The 13,124-nt window shown below is 50.7% G+C and overlaps 1 protein-coding gene across 1 annotated transcript in view; it reads right to left on the bottom strand.

Moving 5' to 3' along the window:
* Positions 1-200: 200 nt before the first annotated feature.
* Positions 201-13,124, bottom strand: part of sptbn5 (spectrin, beta, non-erythrocytic 5) — a 35,197-nt gene continuing 22,273 nt past the window's right edge. Inside the window, exons 55-79 of the mRNA XM_062557387.1 lie at positions 12,828-12,905; positions 12,437-12,609; positions 11,486-11,576; positions 11,267-11,413; positions 10,969-11,091; positions 10,618-10,785; positions 10,438-10,526; positions 10,031-10,217; positions 9,843-9,911; positions 9,616-9,759; positions 9,291-9,487; positions 8,987-9,191; positions 8,726-8,905; positions 8,003-8,152; positions 7,451-7,668; positions 7,162-7,351; positions 6,691-6,867; positions 6,207-6,314; positions 5,408-6,133; positions 5,255-5,323; positions 4,997-5,080; positions 4,839-4,930; positions 4,583-4,699; positions 2,013-2,155; positions 201-1,932 (exon numbers count right to left, since the gene is read on the bottom strand). Of these exons, the coding sequence (XP_062413371.1) occupies positions 1,784-1,932; positions 2,013-2,155; positions 4,583-4,699; positions 4,839-4,930; positions 4,997-5,080; positions 5,255-5,323; positions 5,408-6,133; positions 6,207-6,314; positions 6,691-6,867; positions 7,162-7,351; positions 7,451-7,668; positions 8,003-8,152; positions 8,726-8,905; positions 8,987-9,191; positions 9,291-9,487; positions 9,616-9,759; positions 9,843-9,911; positions 10,031-10,217; positions 10,438-10,526; positions 10,618-10,785; positions 10,969-11,091; positions 11,267-11,413; positions 11,486-11,576; positions 12,437-12,609; positions 12,828-12,905 (4,074 nt within the window). The 3' untranslated portion in view covers positions 201-1,783. The remainder of the gene's footprint in view (positions 1,933-2,012; positions 2,156-4,582; positions 4,700-4,838; positions 4,931-4,996; positions 5,081-5,254; positions 5,324-5,407; positions 6,134-6,206; positions 6,315-6,690; positions 6,868-7,161; positions 7,352-7,450; positions 7,669-8,002; positions 8,153-8,725; positions 8,906-8,986; positions 9,192-9,290; positions 9,488-9,615; positions 9,760-9,842; positions 9,912-10,030; positions 10,218-10,437; positions 10,527-10,617; positions 10,786-10,968; positions 11,092-11,266; positions 11,414-11,485; positions 11,577-12,436; positions 12,610-12,827; positions 12,906-13,124) is intronic.

Here is a 13,124-nt window from a genome sequence, read left to right as displayed (position 1 = left end):
TGATGGGGTAGTTTGGCTTTGCCTTTTCTTTTTTTAATTTTTTTTTTTTAATTATTAATCTTCTCACAGAAGCTGAAGATTTGAGCTGTTTGGACCCATACGTGTGTGTGTGTGTGTGTGTGTGTGTGTGTGTGTGTGTGTGTGTGTGTGTGTGTGTGTGTGTGTGTTTTGGAAGGTAAAGCAGCAGGTGGATGGATGAAGATAAAATGTTAGATTTTGGGCTCCTCTCACTCAAACCAGACTCCACCTCCTTTCCTCCGGGTCACAAACAGAACACTTTAAAAACAGACCTCCAGACACAGAGTCAAAATTAGAACATCTGCACCAGCTGTTCTCCTGAAGCCATCCATCATGCACTTCTACATACATCATGTGGAACAGAGCACGTCAGGGGGCCTCGGGTTCTGGGAGGGGTATCCGGGGGCAGGCCGGCTCCGGGGTGGATCCTGGTATCCGATCCAAAGGGTTCTTTGGGGTTCTTGAGGATCGAGGCGTTCTGAAGGGGTTTCGGGGTTCTCCTGAGGAGGCTCCTGTGCTTCTCTGCAGGAGTCTGAGACTTTGTGGTTCTAGGAGGCCACAAGGTTCCAAAGGCTAACAAGGGCTTCTCATTGACTCAGATGGATAATGAAGTATTTTTATTTTTATTGGGGTATTTTTCATACCAAGGAAAAACTAACATTCTAAATGAGAAGAAACCAGGACCAGAGAACTGAAGACACAGATCCATAAACCTTTAATTTGTCCTCACAGGGAAAGTAAATGATGAACATTCGACTTTCATAAAGATCATTCCAGGTAAAAACGCTTATTGATTTAATAAAAAACAAACCATAGATGTTTAAATCAATTATTGAGTCATTTCATGTTTTCACTATTTAAGCTTTGAATGGTATTTTTCATCATTTATTGCACATTATTGTTACGAAGTGTCACTTCAATCATTTACACGTAATACATTTGTATCAGAATTTGGTGACTAGTTTTCATTAAATATGAAATATTTTCGGCCTATTTAAGTGTTAAAAACCAAACCTTCAGGACGCGCCGCAGATCATTAGTGACCCGACAGCGCCCCCCCGCGGCGAGGGGCAGGACTACACCCCAGATACTGCAGTACTACTGGTACCATTACTAGTACCAATCTCAGACTGTAACACACTCTGCACACACTTTTGACCACAAATAAACAACAGATTGATGAACTCTGGATAAAATGTTAACTGACTGTTCAGGTCACACGAAGTCTGTTTCAAATTGGCTCATTAGCTTATTGATTATTGATTTAAGGATATTCATGGCTTCATTTTAGTCTCCAGAATGAAATCTAAAGCTTTTATTCATTTATCTCTTTATTTTAGTACTTTTTTGTTTCACGTATTTTATCGATTTTGTTCTTTGTGAAGTGTTTTTTATTGATTATCTTTAAATAGACTTGTTGTCGTCAATGAAGTCTTTCAAGCTCAAAATCTCAAATTACCAAAAAACAAATCTGTAGTAGTGGTAATACTAGTGGTAGTATTTCTGCTGCTAGTAGCAGAAATACTACCACTAGTAATACCGCTGTTAGAAGCCGCTGTTAGAATATGTATTTTAGTACATTAATATATATGTAAGTATTTCAACATGCTTGAAATATATAGAATATATGTTTACACACATGGACGTGAAATCATTTCTGCTTAAAACACATTTCATTTGTGCTTATAAATGTTTTTGAACTAATGGGTAAAATGAAGTCGTTATTAAAAGGATTCTAATATAAACCCACTTTGAGTCAGCAGCTTCACTTCTTAGTGAAAAACTTCCTGAAGACGCTCCTCTTGGACTTGTCTCTGCTGCTGTCCTCTGGTGGCTGGTTCCAGGTGGGGGGGTCCTGGGAGTCGAGGGCCGGATTAGGAGGCGACCCGGAAAGGGGCGGAGTTTGAGGTCTCTCTGTAAGCAGGCGAGTACAGATTCATAGAAGCTCGCTGAAGAACTGGTGGTTGTGCCGCGTGGTGACTCAGATGTCTCACCTGTGGTGGGGACGCCCCCGTCCTCGTGGTAGGGGTTCCTGCTGTAGTACGTGTGGGGGGGTTTAGGTGGAGGCGGCCCCTTAGTGGACGATGGCCTCTGCCGACCGTCCGGCGCCTCAACCAACTGCTCCGAACCCGACGCCCTAAAGGACATAGACAGTTAGAGACCTGTCAATCAGCGTTAGGCCCCGCCCTAAAGCATCCCCCTCTTCATGGTCTGTTTGACTCTAAATGGACCATCATTCACTAAATGAACATCATGCTGCATTGAAGAAGACTTGAAACTAGAGACTGAGACCATAAACTCATGTTTACAATGTTTACTGAGGGAATAAATCAAGAGAGAAGTAGAGTCATTTCCTCATAGACGTCTATGGGAGCAGAGGAGTCGCCCCCTGCTGGTCACTACACAGAAGTAGAGTCATTTCCTCATAGACGTCTATGGGAGCAGAGGAGTCGCCCCCTGCTGGTCACTACACAGAAGTAGAGTCATTTCCTCATAGACGTCTATGGGAGCAGAGGAGTCGCCCCCTGCTGGTCACTACACAGAAGTAGAGTCATTTCCTCATAGACGTCTATGGGAGCAGAGGAGTCTCCCCCTGCTGGTCACTACACAGAAGTAGAGTCATTTCCTCACAGACGTCTATGGGAGCAGAGGAGTCGCCCCCTGCTGGTCACTACACAGAAGTAGAGTCATTTCCTCATAGACGTCTATGGGAGCAGAGGAGTCGCCCCCTGCTGGTCACTACACAGAAGTAGAGTCATTTCCTCATAGACGTCTATGGGAGCAGAGGAGTCGCCCCCTGCTGGTCACTACACAGAAGTAGAGTCATTTCCTCATAGACGTCTATGGGAGCAGAGGAGTCGCCCCCTGCTGGTCACTACACAGAAGTAGAGTCATTTCCTCATAGACGTCTATGGGAGCAGAGGAGTCGCCCCCTGCTGGTCACTACACAGAAGTAGAGTCATTTCCTCATAGACGTCTATGGGAGCAGAGGAGTCGCCCCCTGCTGGTCACTACACAGAAGTAGAGTCATTTCCTCATAGACGTCTATGGGAGCAGAGGAGTCGCCCCCTGCTGGTCACTACACAGAAGTAGAGTCATTTCCTCATAGACGTCTATGGGAGCAGAGGAGTCGCCCCCTGCTGGTCACTACACAGAAGTAGAGTCATTTCCTCATAGACGTCTATGGGAGCAGAGGAGTCGCCCCCTGCTGGTCACTACACAGAAGTAGAGTCATTTCCTCATAGACGTCTATGGGAGCAGAGGAGTCTCCCCCTGCTGGTCACTACACAGAAGTAGAGTCATTTCCTCACAGACGTCTATGGGAGCAGAGGAGTCGCCCCCTGCTGGTCACTACACAGAAGTAGAGTCATTTCCTCATAGACGTCTATGGGAGCAGAGGAGTCGCCCCCTGCTGGTCACTACACAGAAGTAGAGTCATTTCCTCATAGACGTCTATGGGAGCAGAGGAGTCGCCCCCTGCTGGTCACTACACAGAAGTAGAGTCATTTCCTCATAGACGTCTATGGGAGCAGAGGAGTCGCCCCCTGCTGGTCACTACACAGAAGTAGAGTCATTTCCTCATAGACGTCTATGGGAGCAGAGGAGTCGCCCCCTGCTGGTCACTACACAGAAGTAGAGTCATTTCCTCATAGACGTGTATGGGAGCAGAGGAGTCGCCCCCTGCTGGTCACTACACAGAAGTAGAGTCATTTCCTCATAGACGTCTATGGGAGCAGAGGAGTCGCCCCCTGCTGGTCACTACACAGAAGTAGAGTCATTTCCTCTTCACATTCGTCACTGAGTCCTGACCTGCTGCTGAAACTTTTTCTCTTTGAGGCGACTCAACGGACGGGAGGCGGCGTGGGTTTTTTCCGCCATTGTGTTTCTGAATCTAATTCACCTGCTCAGAGAGGCTCATTAAAAGGAAAGGTCCTGCTAGCGGGGGGGTTTCCTTCCTGCCCACAGGCCAGATGTGAAAAGGGAAATTGGCAGGAAGCTGCTTTGAGAGAATGACGCTCTCATGTCGGCGTTTGACTATTTATGGAAATCAAACGACAGCTGAACTGATGATTGATTTTTAAATACAAACTAATCCAAGAATGGTGATGCTTCGTGTTTATCTTTAATCAGATATTTAGTTGTAAACGATTAAGTGAAGTAGTTTGTGAACTTCCCAACAGAAACCAACTAGATGGACTTTGAGTCGTTGTGTTCTGATGAAGGCCAGAAGGAGGATGTCACATGAGCACAGAGCGTAAGGACCAGCAATCACTGCGTGACGGACGTAGAGAGGCCGCACGTCTCAGAGCTGTCAATCACTGTTTAGCCACGCCCCCAAATGCTTCATCCTGAATTTGACGACCTCACTAAAAAAGCTCAATAGATAAATAAAAACTGGAGCACAAAATCACATGAGATGTTTCCTCCAGCTTCAGTCTCCATGTTAGTGCTGATTTGACCTCTGACCCCATCAACACTCCAGCTACACACCTTCACTCTGTGCACCTTCATCGGTGTCCCGTGTGTGTGTGTGTGTGTGTGTGTGTGTGTGTGTGTGTCTTACCCTGAGTCATCAGAGTCGCTGTCTGTGGACTCTGAGACGTTTTGGAGCGTCTTCACCCACAGAAGAAGACTCTCTCTGCTGGACGCTGAAAACAGGAACTGACTGTTGTCCTTCAGTCTGACACACACACACACACACACACACACACACACACACACAGTTAAAAAATATATATTTATAATTGTTCTCTGAGCCGTCGAAGGTGAAACATCAATAATAAATGAACATTAATAACCAGCATGGAGGAGGAGCTTACACAAGCCTGAAGGTGTTCTCCTTCCTGCGGTGGTGGGCGGTCTCTCTGCACACGGCTCCGCCCACATTGACTGGAGGCCACCTGGAGGATCTCTGAGGAAACATCACGACTTTCAGCAGGTCCACCAGCAACATGTCGGGTGAAAGAACGTGCGTTACCTGCTCAGCGGACGCTCGGTCCTTGAAGAGGGCAAAGGTCTCTCCTTCCAAGACCGCAAACACCTCCTCCCAGTGCTCCACCCCCTGCAGGAGGAGCAACCAATCACAGCGGGGCAAAGACACTGTTACACTTTTACTTTGTTAGAGTAATTTATAGATTTTCTTTCTCCTCTATGAATCAAAAGTAATCCCTAAGTCCTCATCTTCATATTCAATGAGCTCAAAGTCAACCTGACGTGTGGCGGCTTCACTTCTCACCTTGTTTCCTCCTTGCTTCAGTTTGATCTCCAGCGTCCCCTCCATCCTGATTGGCTGCTCGGCGGTCACCTGACAACATCACAGAGCGAGGCCACCAATCAGCATTCGGTAACCACCATGAAGTCAGGACGGCTGAGGAGACGCAGCGCTCACCTCGGGGGGGGCTTCTCCCCCCGCCGCGTCCTCCGATTTCCTGCGTCCCCGCGAGGGAGCCGGGTCAGCTGACCTGGTCTCCTCCTCTGTGATTGGTGTAGCGGCAGTCGGGGGGGCGGGTGGTGGAGCCTGTTCAGAACCGGGAGGCGTGTTGTGGAGCTGCGCCCTTGTCACGGGAGGGGGAGAGTCGGGGGGGGGGTGATGTCTTTCCTCCATGGGAGGAGGCGGCGGCTCAGCCGGAGCATCGAGCTCTCTGATTGGTGGAGGGGAGTCAGGCGGTGCATCGGAGGAGGAGATTCCGGGCTTTGGAGCCAAGGGGGGTTTGGTTCGGTCCTTTGCAGGTGAGGAGGAAGAAGAAAGGGAGGTCTGAGGGGAGGAGGGGGGACGTTCGGGGGAGGAGGAGTCTTCTGAGGAGGTGGGACTAGCAGGAGGACTAACGGCGTCTTCTCCCGCCTCCCGTTTCTTCCTGCCCGTACTGAAGCCCCTCCCATCCTGGCGGGGGTGGGAGGGGCTTGTAGCAGAGGTCATGTGGCTTATTGTCCCGTTTAGATTGGACGGTGAGATGGATCCGTCGGTCCTTCGACCTCCGTTCACCCCACGGACGACGTCCCTGGGGGAGGAGGTGGAGGAGGTCTTTGGAGCCGAGGATTTGCTCCTCAGAGACGAAACCCTGGCTGGAGTTTTTCTGTCCTGAAGCTCCGAGGCTCCATCGAGTCGCTTCTCCCTCTGAGAGGAAAGGAGGAAACATCAGAGCAGAAGAAGAGGAGCTCCGTCACGGCGCCACAACCAACACACCCACCTGGGTTTTCTTCTTCTGTAGTGCCATGAAGCGGTCGTTCTGGGCCTGGATCATGGCCTCCAGGTCCTCCTGCCTCTTTAGGAGCTCCACCACATCCGACACGGAGTCCTGCAGGAACAACAGCAGCGTTCCCTCTTTAGATCCATCGCATAGCGAACGGGACCATATATGGTCAAAGGAGGACGTAGAGACGCTATATACGTCCTTACTAGAGACCTGTCAATCAGCGTTAGGCCCCGCCCTAAAGCATCCCCTCTTTATGGTCTAAAATGGGAGCAGAGGAGTCGCCCCCTGCTGGTCACTAGAGCATAAAATTATTTTAAAAAGTTCAACTCAGTTCTGAAGAATTGAACATATCATCAAAACGCTATGAATTCTGGGTAATTCCGGGTAATTCTCTGAAATGTGGACTTAAAAAGGTTGAAAGATGTTGATTCGACAGAAGCAAACCCCCGACCCTTTGACCTCGTGCAGCTCTCCTCACCCCGAAGTCCTCGGCCGTCAGCGAGCTCTCGTAGGAGCTCAGCCAGCGCTCCGCCTGCTGCAGCTCCTTCTGCAGGAGGGAGATCTCCAGCTCCTCCTCATACAGGAGCCTGGTCTCCTCCCAAAGCTTCTCCACCTGCAGCTCCAGCCCCTCCAGCTCCAACACGCGCTCCTCCACCTGAGGGTGGGGGGGATGTTACATCACATGTCATTTAGCTGATGCTTTTGTCCATTACATTACACTCCTTTTAATCCATGTTTTTTTACATTTTACCTGTGTGGTGTCCTCTTTGTTTACCTTTTTTTTTACATCGTCATGCTTTCACTGGTTTCCCCGTGTTTAACATCAAAATGCATTGAATTGTGGGTAATTGCCTCAGGCAGAAGGGGGTCATACATGAAGGTCAGAGGATCAAATCCTCACGGAGTCACGTGGAGTCTCGATGGTGGAGATCTGGCTTTGGTGTCTTACCTCTTTTGACATGAAGGTCCCGCCCTCCATGAGGCTCCTCCCCTCATCCTTGGCGGCCTCTGATTTGCAGAGCAGCCTGTCCACCTGGACGCGGTGCTCCTGGTGCTTCATAAGATGCTGCTCCGGGTCGCCTCCCCCCACGGCCAGCGGCTCCCCTCCAACCAGGGACAGCGTCTCCCTCAGCCAGGCCCTGGGGGGGGGGGGGGGGGGGGCGACATCATGTCATCAAGTTATTATGTGAATCTTAATCTCATAAAGGGTGAATATGTTCGGGGAGATGAGGACCTACACCAGCTGGCTGCCGTGGGACAGGTATCTCTGCACCTCCTGCACCTGGTCCAGCCGGACTCGGCGCCGGGAGGCCTTGTCCCGGATGGCGGTCCAGCCGGCCTCCACCTCCTCCAGCCTCCGGGTCACGGCGGCGCCGACCTCAGGCCGCCGCCGGCTCAGGGCCCGGCCCTCCTCCCGGGTCCTGGTGGCCTCCTCCTGGATCAGGACCAGGTCCCTCTGAAGGGACACAGGGCCGACATGGTGGACTCAACGTGTACTCTAACGTGTACTCAAGTACAACTCTGAGGTACTTCACTAGTATTTATATTATCTGCTCTGAAACAACAAATAAGATTTTCTTCATTTATTTAATTTGATCGACTTTGAAGATTCACATTAATGAAACTAAATCCAATTAAAAAGTGAAATATAAGGTTTTGTTATTATTATTCCAAGAGGAAAATACACAATTAATTCATTGTAATTTCTCGTTGTGAAGTTCTTCGTAAAGGCAACTAAATAATACAAATGGGAGCTTATGTCCCCTCCAAAATAAAAGCCATCCCCCTACCTCCAGCGCCTCGTGCTGCCTCAGCAGAGTGGAGATGGAGTGCAGGTCCTGGTCCTCAGAGTCCAGCACGGCCTCCTTCTGAGCCATCCAGCCCCTCAGCTCGTCCACGTCGTGATGGAACTGATGGAGCTCCCGAGCCGACTGCAGGTTCTGGAAGACGCAGAAATAAAACCCGATAGCTGAGAGTTTGTTTATTTCGGCAGAAACAGGAGGCGCGTTGCTTTGTTAAAGGAGCTCTACAAGCACCAAGTGAAAGTCAAAATGTCTTTGTACTAATGTACTAAATATAAAATATATATTTATTTATTTCTGCTTAGAGTTTAGTGTTCAGATGTTAAACAAAATATAATAATTCATGCGAAAACATAATATGGTAGTTTCACTGAACAGAGCCTGAACGCATCACAATGTAACTGAGGTGACCTCCGTTGGCTAGCCATTAGCTGCTAGCCATTAGCTGTTAGCCATTAGCTGCTAGCCATTAGCTGCTAGCCATTAGCGGTGCTGCTAATATAAACACTGATTGTTTACAAAGTCACATGATCAGAGACAAGAATGTATTAATGACGTCACTGAAAATCAGCAGATAACAATCAACACTATATTTAACTTCTTGTTTCTGCGATGAATGACTTTATCTTAAAATCGTATGTTCTGCCTTTTTGTCAAACTCTAATATTAATGTGGACTTTTCCTACAAAATAAACCGATCCACCTGTGCACCTGTTCTCTGGTCCTGATGCTGCCCATGAGCTCGTCCCACAGCCCGCTGAGGCCCTCGTCCCTCCTCCGGACCTCGTCGTCCCGCTGCAGCCCCCCAACCAGCTGCTGCACCGAGTCCAGCCGGCTCCGACCCAGACCCGAAACCTCCGACACCAGAACCTCCAGCTTCTTCTGAAGGACCTGCAGGTGGAGGAAGAGGTTTCAAAACACATCACTCGTTAGTCTAAACCAAAAAGTACTAAACCAGGTACCCGGACACACCTCTACGTCCTCCAGATCTTGTCCGCAGTCCATGGACTCTGCCTGGGTCTTCTTGGAGGTCAGCCATGTTTGGAGATCTTTGGCTTCCCTCTCAAAAACAAAGAGGCGGAGCTGGTCTTCCAGAGCGGCGCGACGAGTGGCGGAGAGCCGGATCAGATTGTCCAGGCCTTCTGGGACGCCTGGGAGACACTCGCTGACCAGGTGGCTGGGACGGACACGCAAAGACACTTTCATTTAGTGACCCCCTTGTTTCTCTGGTCTGCTCCTGAGGGTGCAGGTGTTTGGAACAGAGGTCTCTGTGTACCTGTTGGGGTGTCCAAGGAGCTCCAAAGAGACTCCTCTCTGCTGAAGCTCTTCCACCGTCCTCCTCTGGCTCTCCAGCTCCACCTCCAAAGAGTCCAGCCTCCTCAGCAGGGCCTCCGTCCCCTCTTCACTCTTCCCGCAGTCCCGAGTGTCCACAGCGGTCCGCTGCTCCTCCGACCAGAGCTGCAGCTCAGAGACCTCAACACACACAGGTTCATGGAATCTCCACATGAAGTTATTATGATGCCCAAGTCCATGATGTCATATCATCCCGATATCATGTGGTCACCACATGACATTACAGCTGTCCACCTATAAGCTCTCACCTCGGAGAGGAAGCTGTGGATGGTGAGCGCCTCCTGCAGGAGTTTCCCCTTCCTCTCTGCCTCCGTCAGCAGCTCCTGGTGGAGACCCTCCAGCTCCTCCAGACGGGCGCGGATGTCGACTGATGCAAAGTGACGACCTTTGACCTGAGAGAGGTGGATTCATTGTTTATCCATTTATTCCAAGCATCACAAAATAAGAGCTTTAATACTGAGTGACGGCTCCACACCAGACTATGCCCCGCCTCTTGAACGGCCTGGACCAATGGGCTGCGGCTCTGGATCTCCTGCATCACAGCCTGAGACCAAAAGCAGGAAGGTACCTGTTAAAGGGGCTTTTGATTGGGACTTTGGTGTAGAACTATTGTCTCTAGAAGACTCAACAGTCCACTTGAATGCCTGGTGTTGGATGGTGGACCTGGTGCCGGTGGAGCAGCTGCTGCGTGCCGCTCAGCGAGACCCCCCAGTCCCCAGAGGTCATGTTCGGCAGTCTTTCACTCAGCCAGGCCACCTCCTCCTCCAGGTCTCTGTAGAACTGGAAGAGAACCTGCCGGGCCTCCAGGGCTTCCCTTCGGCTCTGCAGGGGTTCTGCCAGACTGTTGTACCTGTCGGGGGGAGGAGCTACTGGTGAGATGTTGAAGGTAACGAGAGTTCAGCAGCAGCTTTTATTCCAGTAAAGTCAGGGGACCTTCACCTCAAACTAAGAACAAGAGATCCACAAGGATTTGGAATAAACTAAAAACTAAGAATCCTATATCTCAGAGGTACACGTTGTACTTTGTACTCCCGTATCTCAGAATACTTGCTCCCCCTCAGCTGTCAGACCTGTTGATGATGTGTGCCACTCTGATCTGGATCTCCTCGGCCAGGAAGTTCCCCTGAGAGTGGAAGCCCTTCGCTGTTTCCACCAGAGCCTTAAACACAAGATAATAAAACACGATGCACCAAGCGATCAACCATCGCCGCCCGCGGACGTAGACGTGGCAGCGAGGGGGCGTGGCCTACCTGGACTCTGTCCCGGTGTCCGTCCACCTCCTCCTCCAGACCCTGCAGAGCCTTCAGCAGCCTGTTGACTGAAGGCAGGTCGCTGCCCGGCTCCTCCTGCGCCAGCTCCTTCTCCACAGAGCCCACCCACTGCTCCGTGTCGTCCAGAGAGCGCTGGACCTGCAGCGCCTGTGGTGCACCGCGCGCACAACACGCACAACGCACACAACACACAACACGCACAACGCGCACAACACGAACAAGAGAGATTTAAAGGGACACTCTGAGATTTAGTGACATCTAACTGTGTGTGTGTGTGTGTGTCTGTATGCGTGTGTGTGTGTGTGTGTGTGTGTGTGTGTCTGTGTGTACCCGGTAGGCCTCCTGCAGTCTGCTCCTCTTCTCCTTACAGAGGTGGATGAGAGCCTCCCAGCTGTCCCTCAGCTCTCTGAGACGAAGCCCAACCTTCACCTCTGAGAGCAGCTCCTCTGCTTCCTGTGCACGTACACACACACACACACACACACACACACACACACAGTGTTTCCTCTACCTTTATTCCTTATTGACGTGAATAAGAGTGGTGCAGCAGCAGCAGAGAGCAGCGCTGTGACTCCCCCCCCCCCACTGGCAGTGTATAGAATGATGTGTTTTATAACTCGGTCTGAACCTTGGTGAGCGCGTCCACTCTGGAGCGGTTGCCGTGGATCTCGGCCTCGAAGCTCTGATGTTTGAGCAGTTTGGCTTGAAGGTTGGTTGGTTCCTTCCAGTTCTCGTCCAGAGCCACGGCGCTACGCTCGCTCAGCCACACACACACCTGAGGACACACACACGCACGTGACCACACGCACGCACAAACACACACTGGAGAGTCTGTTGGGTTCACTACCTCGTAGCTGCTGGACAAGAACTGCTGCAGCTTCAGGGATTCATCCAGAGCTTTGTGACGAGATCTGCTCTGCTGCTGCAGCTGGGTCCTCCTACAGAGAGACAGGTGAGGAGACAGAGAGACAGGTGAGGAGACAGACAGGTGAGGAGACAGAGAGACAGGTGAGGAGACAGACAGACAGGTGAGGAGACAGAGAGACAGGTGAGGAGACAGACAGACAGGTGAGGAGACAGACAGGTAGGTGAGGAGACAGACAGACAGGTGAGGAGACAGAGAGACAGGTGAGGAGACAGACAGGTGAGGAGACAGACAGGCAGGTGAGGAGACAGACAGACAGGTGAGGAGACAGAGAGACAGGTGAGGAAACAGACAGGTAGGTGAGGAGACAGACAGACAGGTGAGGAGACAGAGAGACAGGTGAGGAGACAGACAGACAGGTGAGGAGACAGACAGGCAGGTGAGGAGACAGACAGACAGGTGAGGAAACAGACAGACAGGTGAGGAGACAGAGAGACAGGTGAGGAGACAGAGAGACAGGTGAGGAGACAGACAGGCAGGTGAGGAGACAGACAGACAGACAGGTGAGGAAACAGACAGGTAGGTGAGGAGACAGACAGACAGGTGAGGAGACAGAGAGACAGGTGAGGAGACAGACAGACAGGTGAGGAGACAGAGAGACAGGTGAGGAGACAGACAGACAGGTGAGGAGACAGAGAGACAGGTGAGGAGACAGACAGACAGGTGAGGAGACAGAGAGACAGGTGAGGAGACAGACAGACAGGTGAGGAGACAGAGGGACAGGTGAGGAGACAGAGAGACAGGTGAGGAGACAGACAGACAGGTGAGGAGACAGAGAGACAGGTGAGGAGACAGACAGACAGGTGAGGAGACAGAGGGACAGGTGATGAGACAGACAGACAGGCACATGATGATGTCATATCCTGTCCTCACCTAGCGGCCAGCGCTCTGATCTTGTCTGCGATGTTGTCGGAGTCGTAGTGTTTCTGTTGTATCATCTTCAGGCCCAGTTTCTCCACCTGGTCCACCTGGACCAGCTGAGCTTCCAGAGCCTCCTCGAACTGAGCCTGCTTCCTCTGCAGAGACTCCACCTCCTGCACCGAGCTCTGCACACCACAGAGGAAGAGGATAAGAAAGAGGAGGAAGAGGAATAGGAAGAGGATAACAAAGAAGAAGAGGAGGGCATAGAGGAACAGGAGTGAAGAAGAGGAGGAGGAAGAGAACAAAGAAGAACACGATGAGGAGGAAGAAGAGATGCTGGAGCTGAGCAGGTTCTTCTCCTCTTCATCTGAAGGAGGTTGCTCCTCAGGATGCTGGATCTCACCCCGACCTCCCGGCTGCTGAGCAGAACCTCTTTGTTGGTGAACCAGGTCTCACGTTGGTCTACAGAAGCCAGGAACTCCTGCAGGATGGAGATCATCATTTACATAATATTGTGTATTCTCTGATATTCATGTGTTGCAGTATTAAGATTCTTTAAAAAGTCAGACACCTTGGAGACACTCGCTTTTTTTCTGCTGCCCCTTCACAATAAAAGCCTTGACATGCTTTCATTGTGAAGTGGTCTCAGTGGACCACAGTCATCTTGCAGATGGAGGAGGCTCAGTGGAACAGATCCACA

This window comes from Pungitius pungitius, chromosome 14 (assembly GCF_949316345.1).
Source record: "Pungitius pungitius chromosome 14, fPunPun2.1, whole genome shotgun sequence".
NCBI classification, from domain to species: Eukaryota; Metazoa; Chordata; class Actinopteri; order Perciformes; family Gasterosteidae; genus Pungitius; species Pungitius pungitius.
This window is presented reverse-complemented; position numbering and strand designations above follow the sequence as displayed.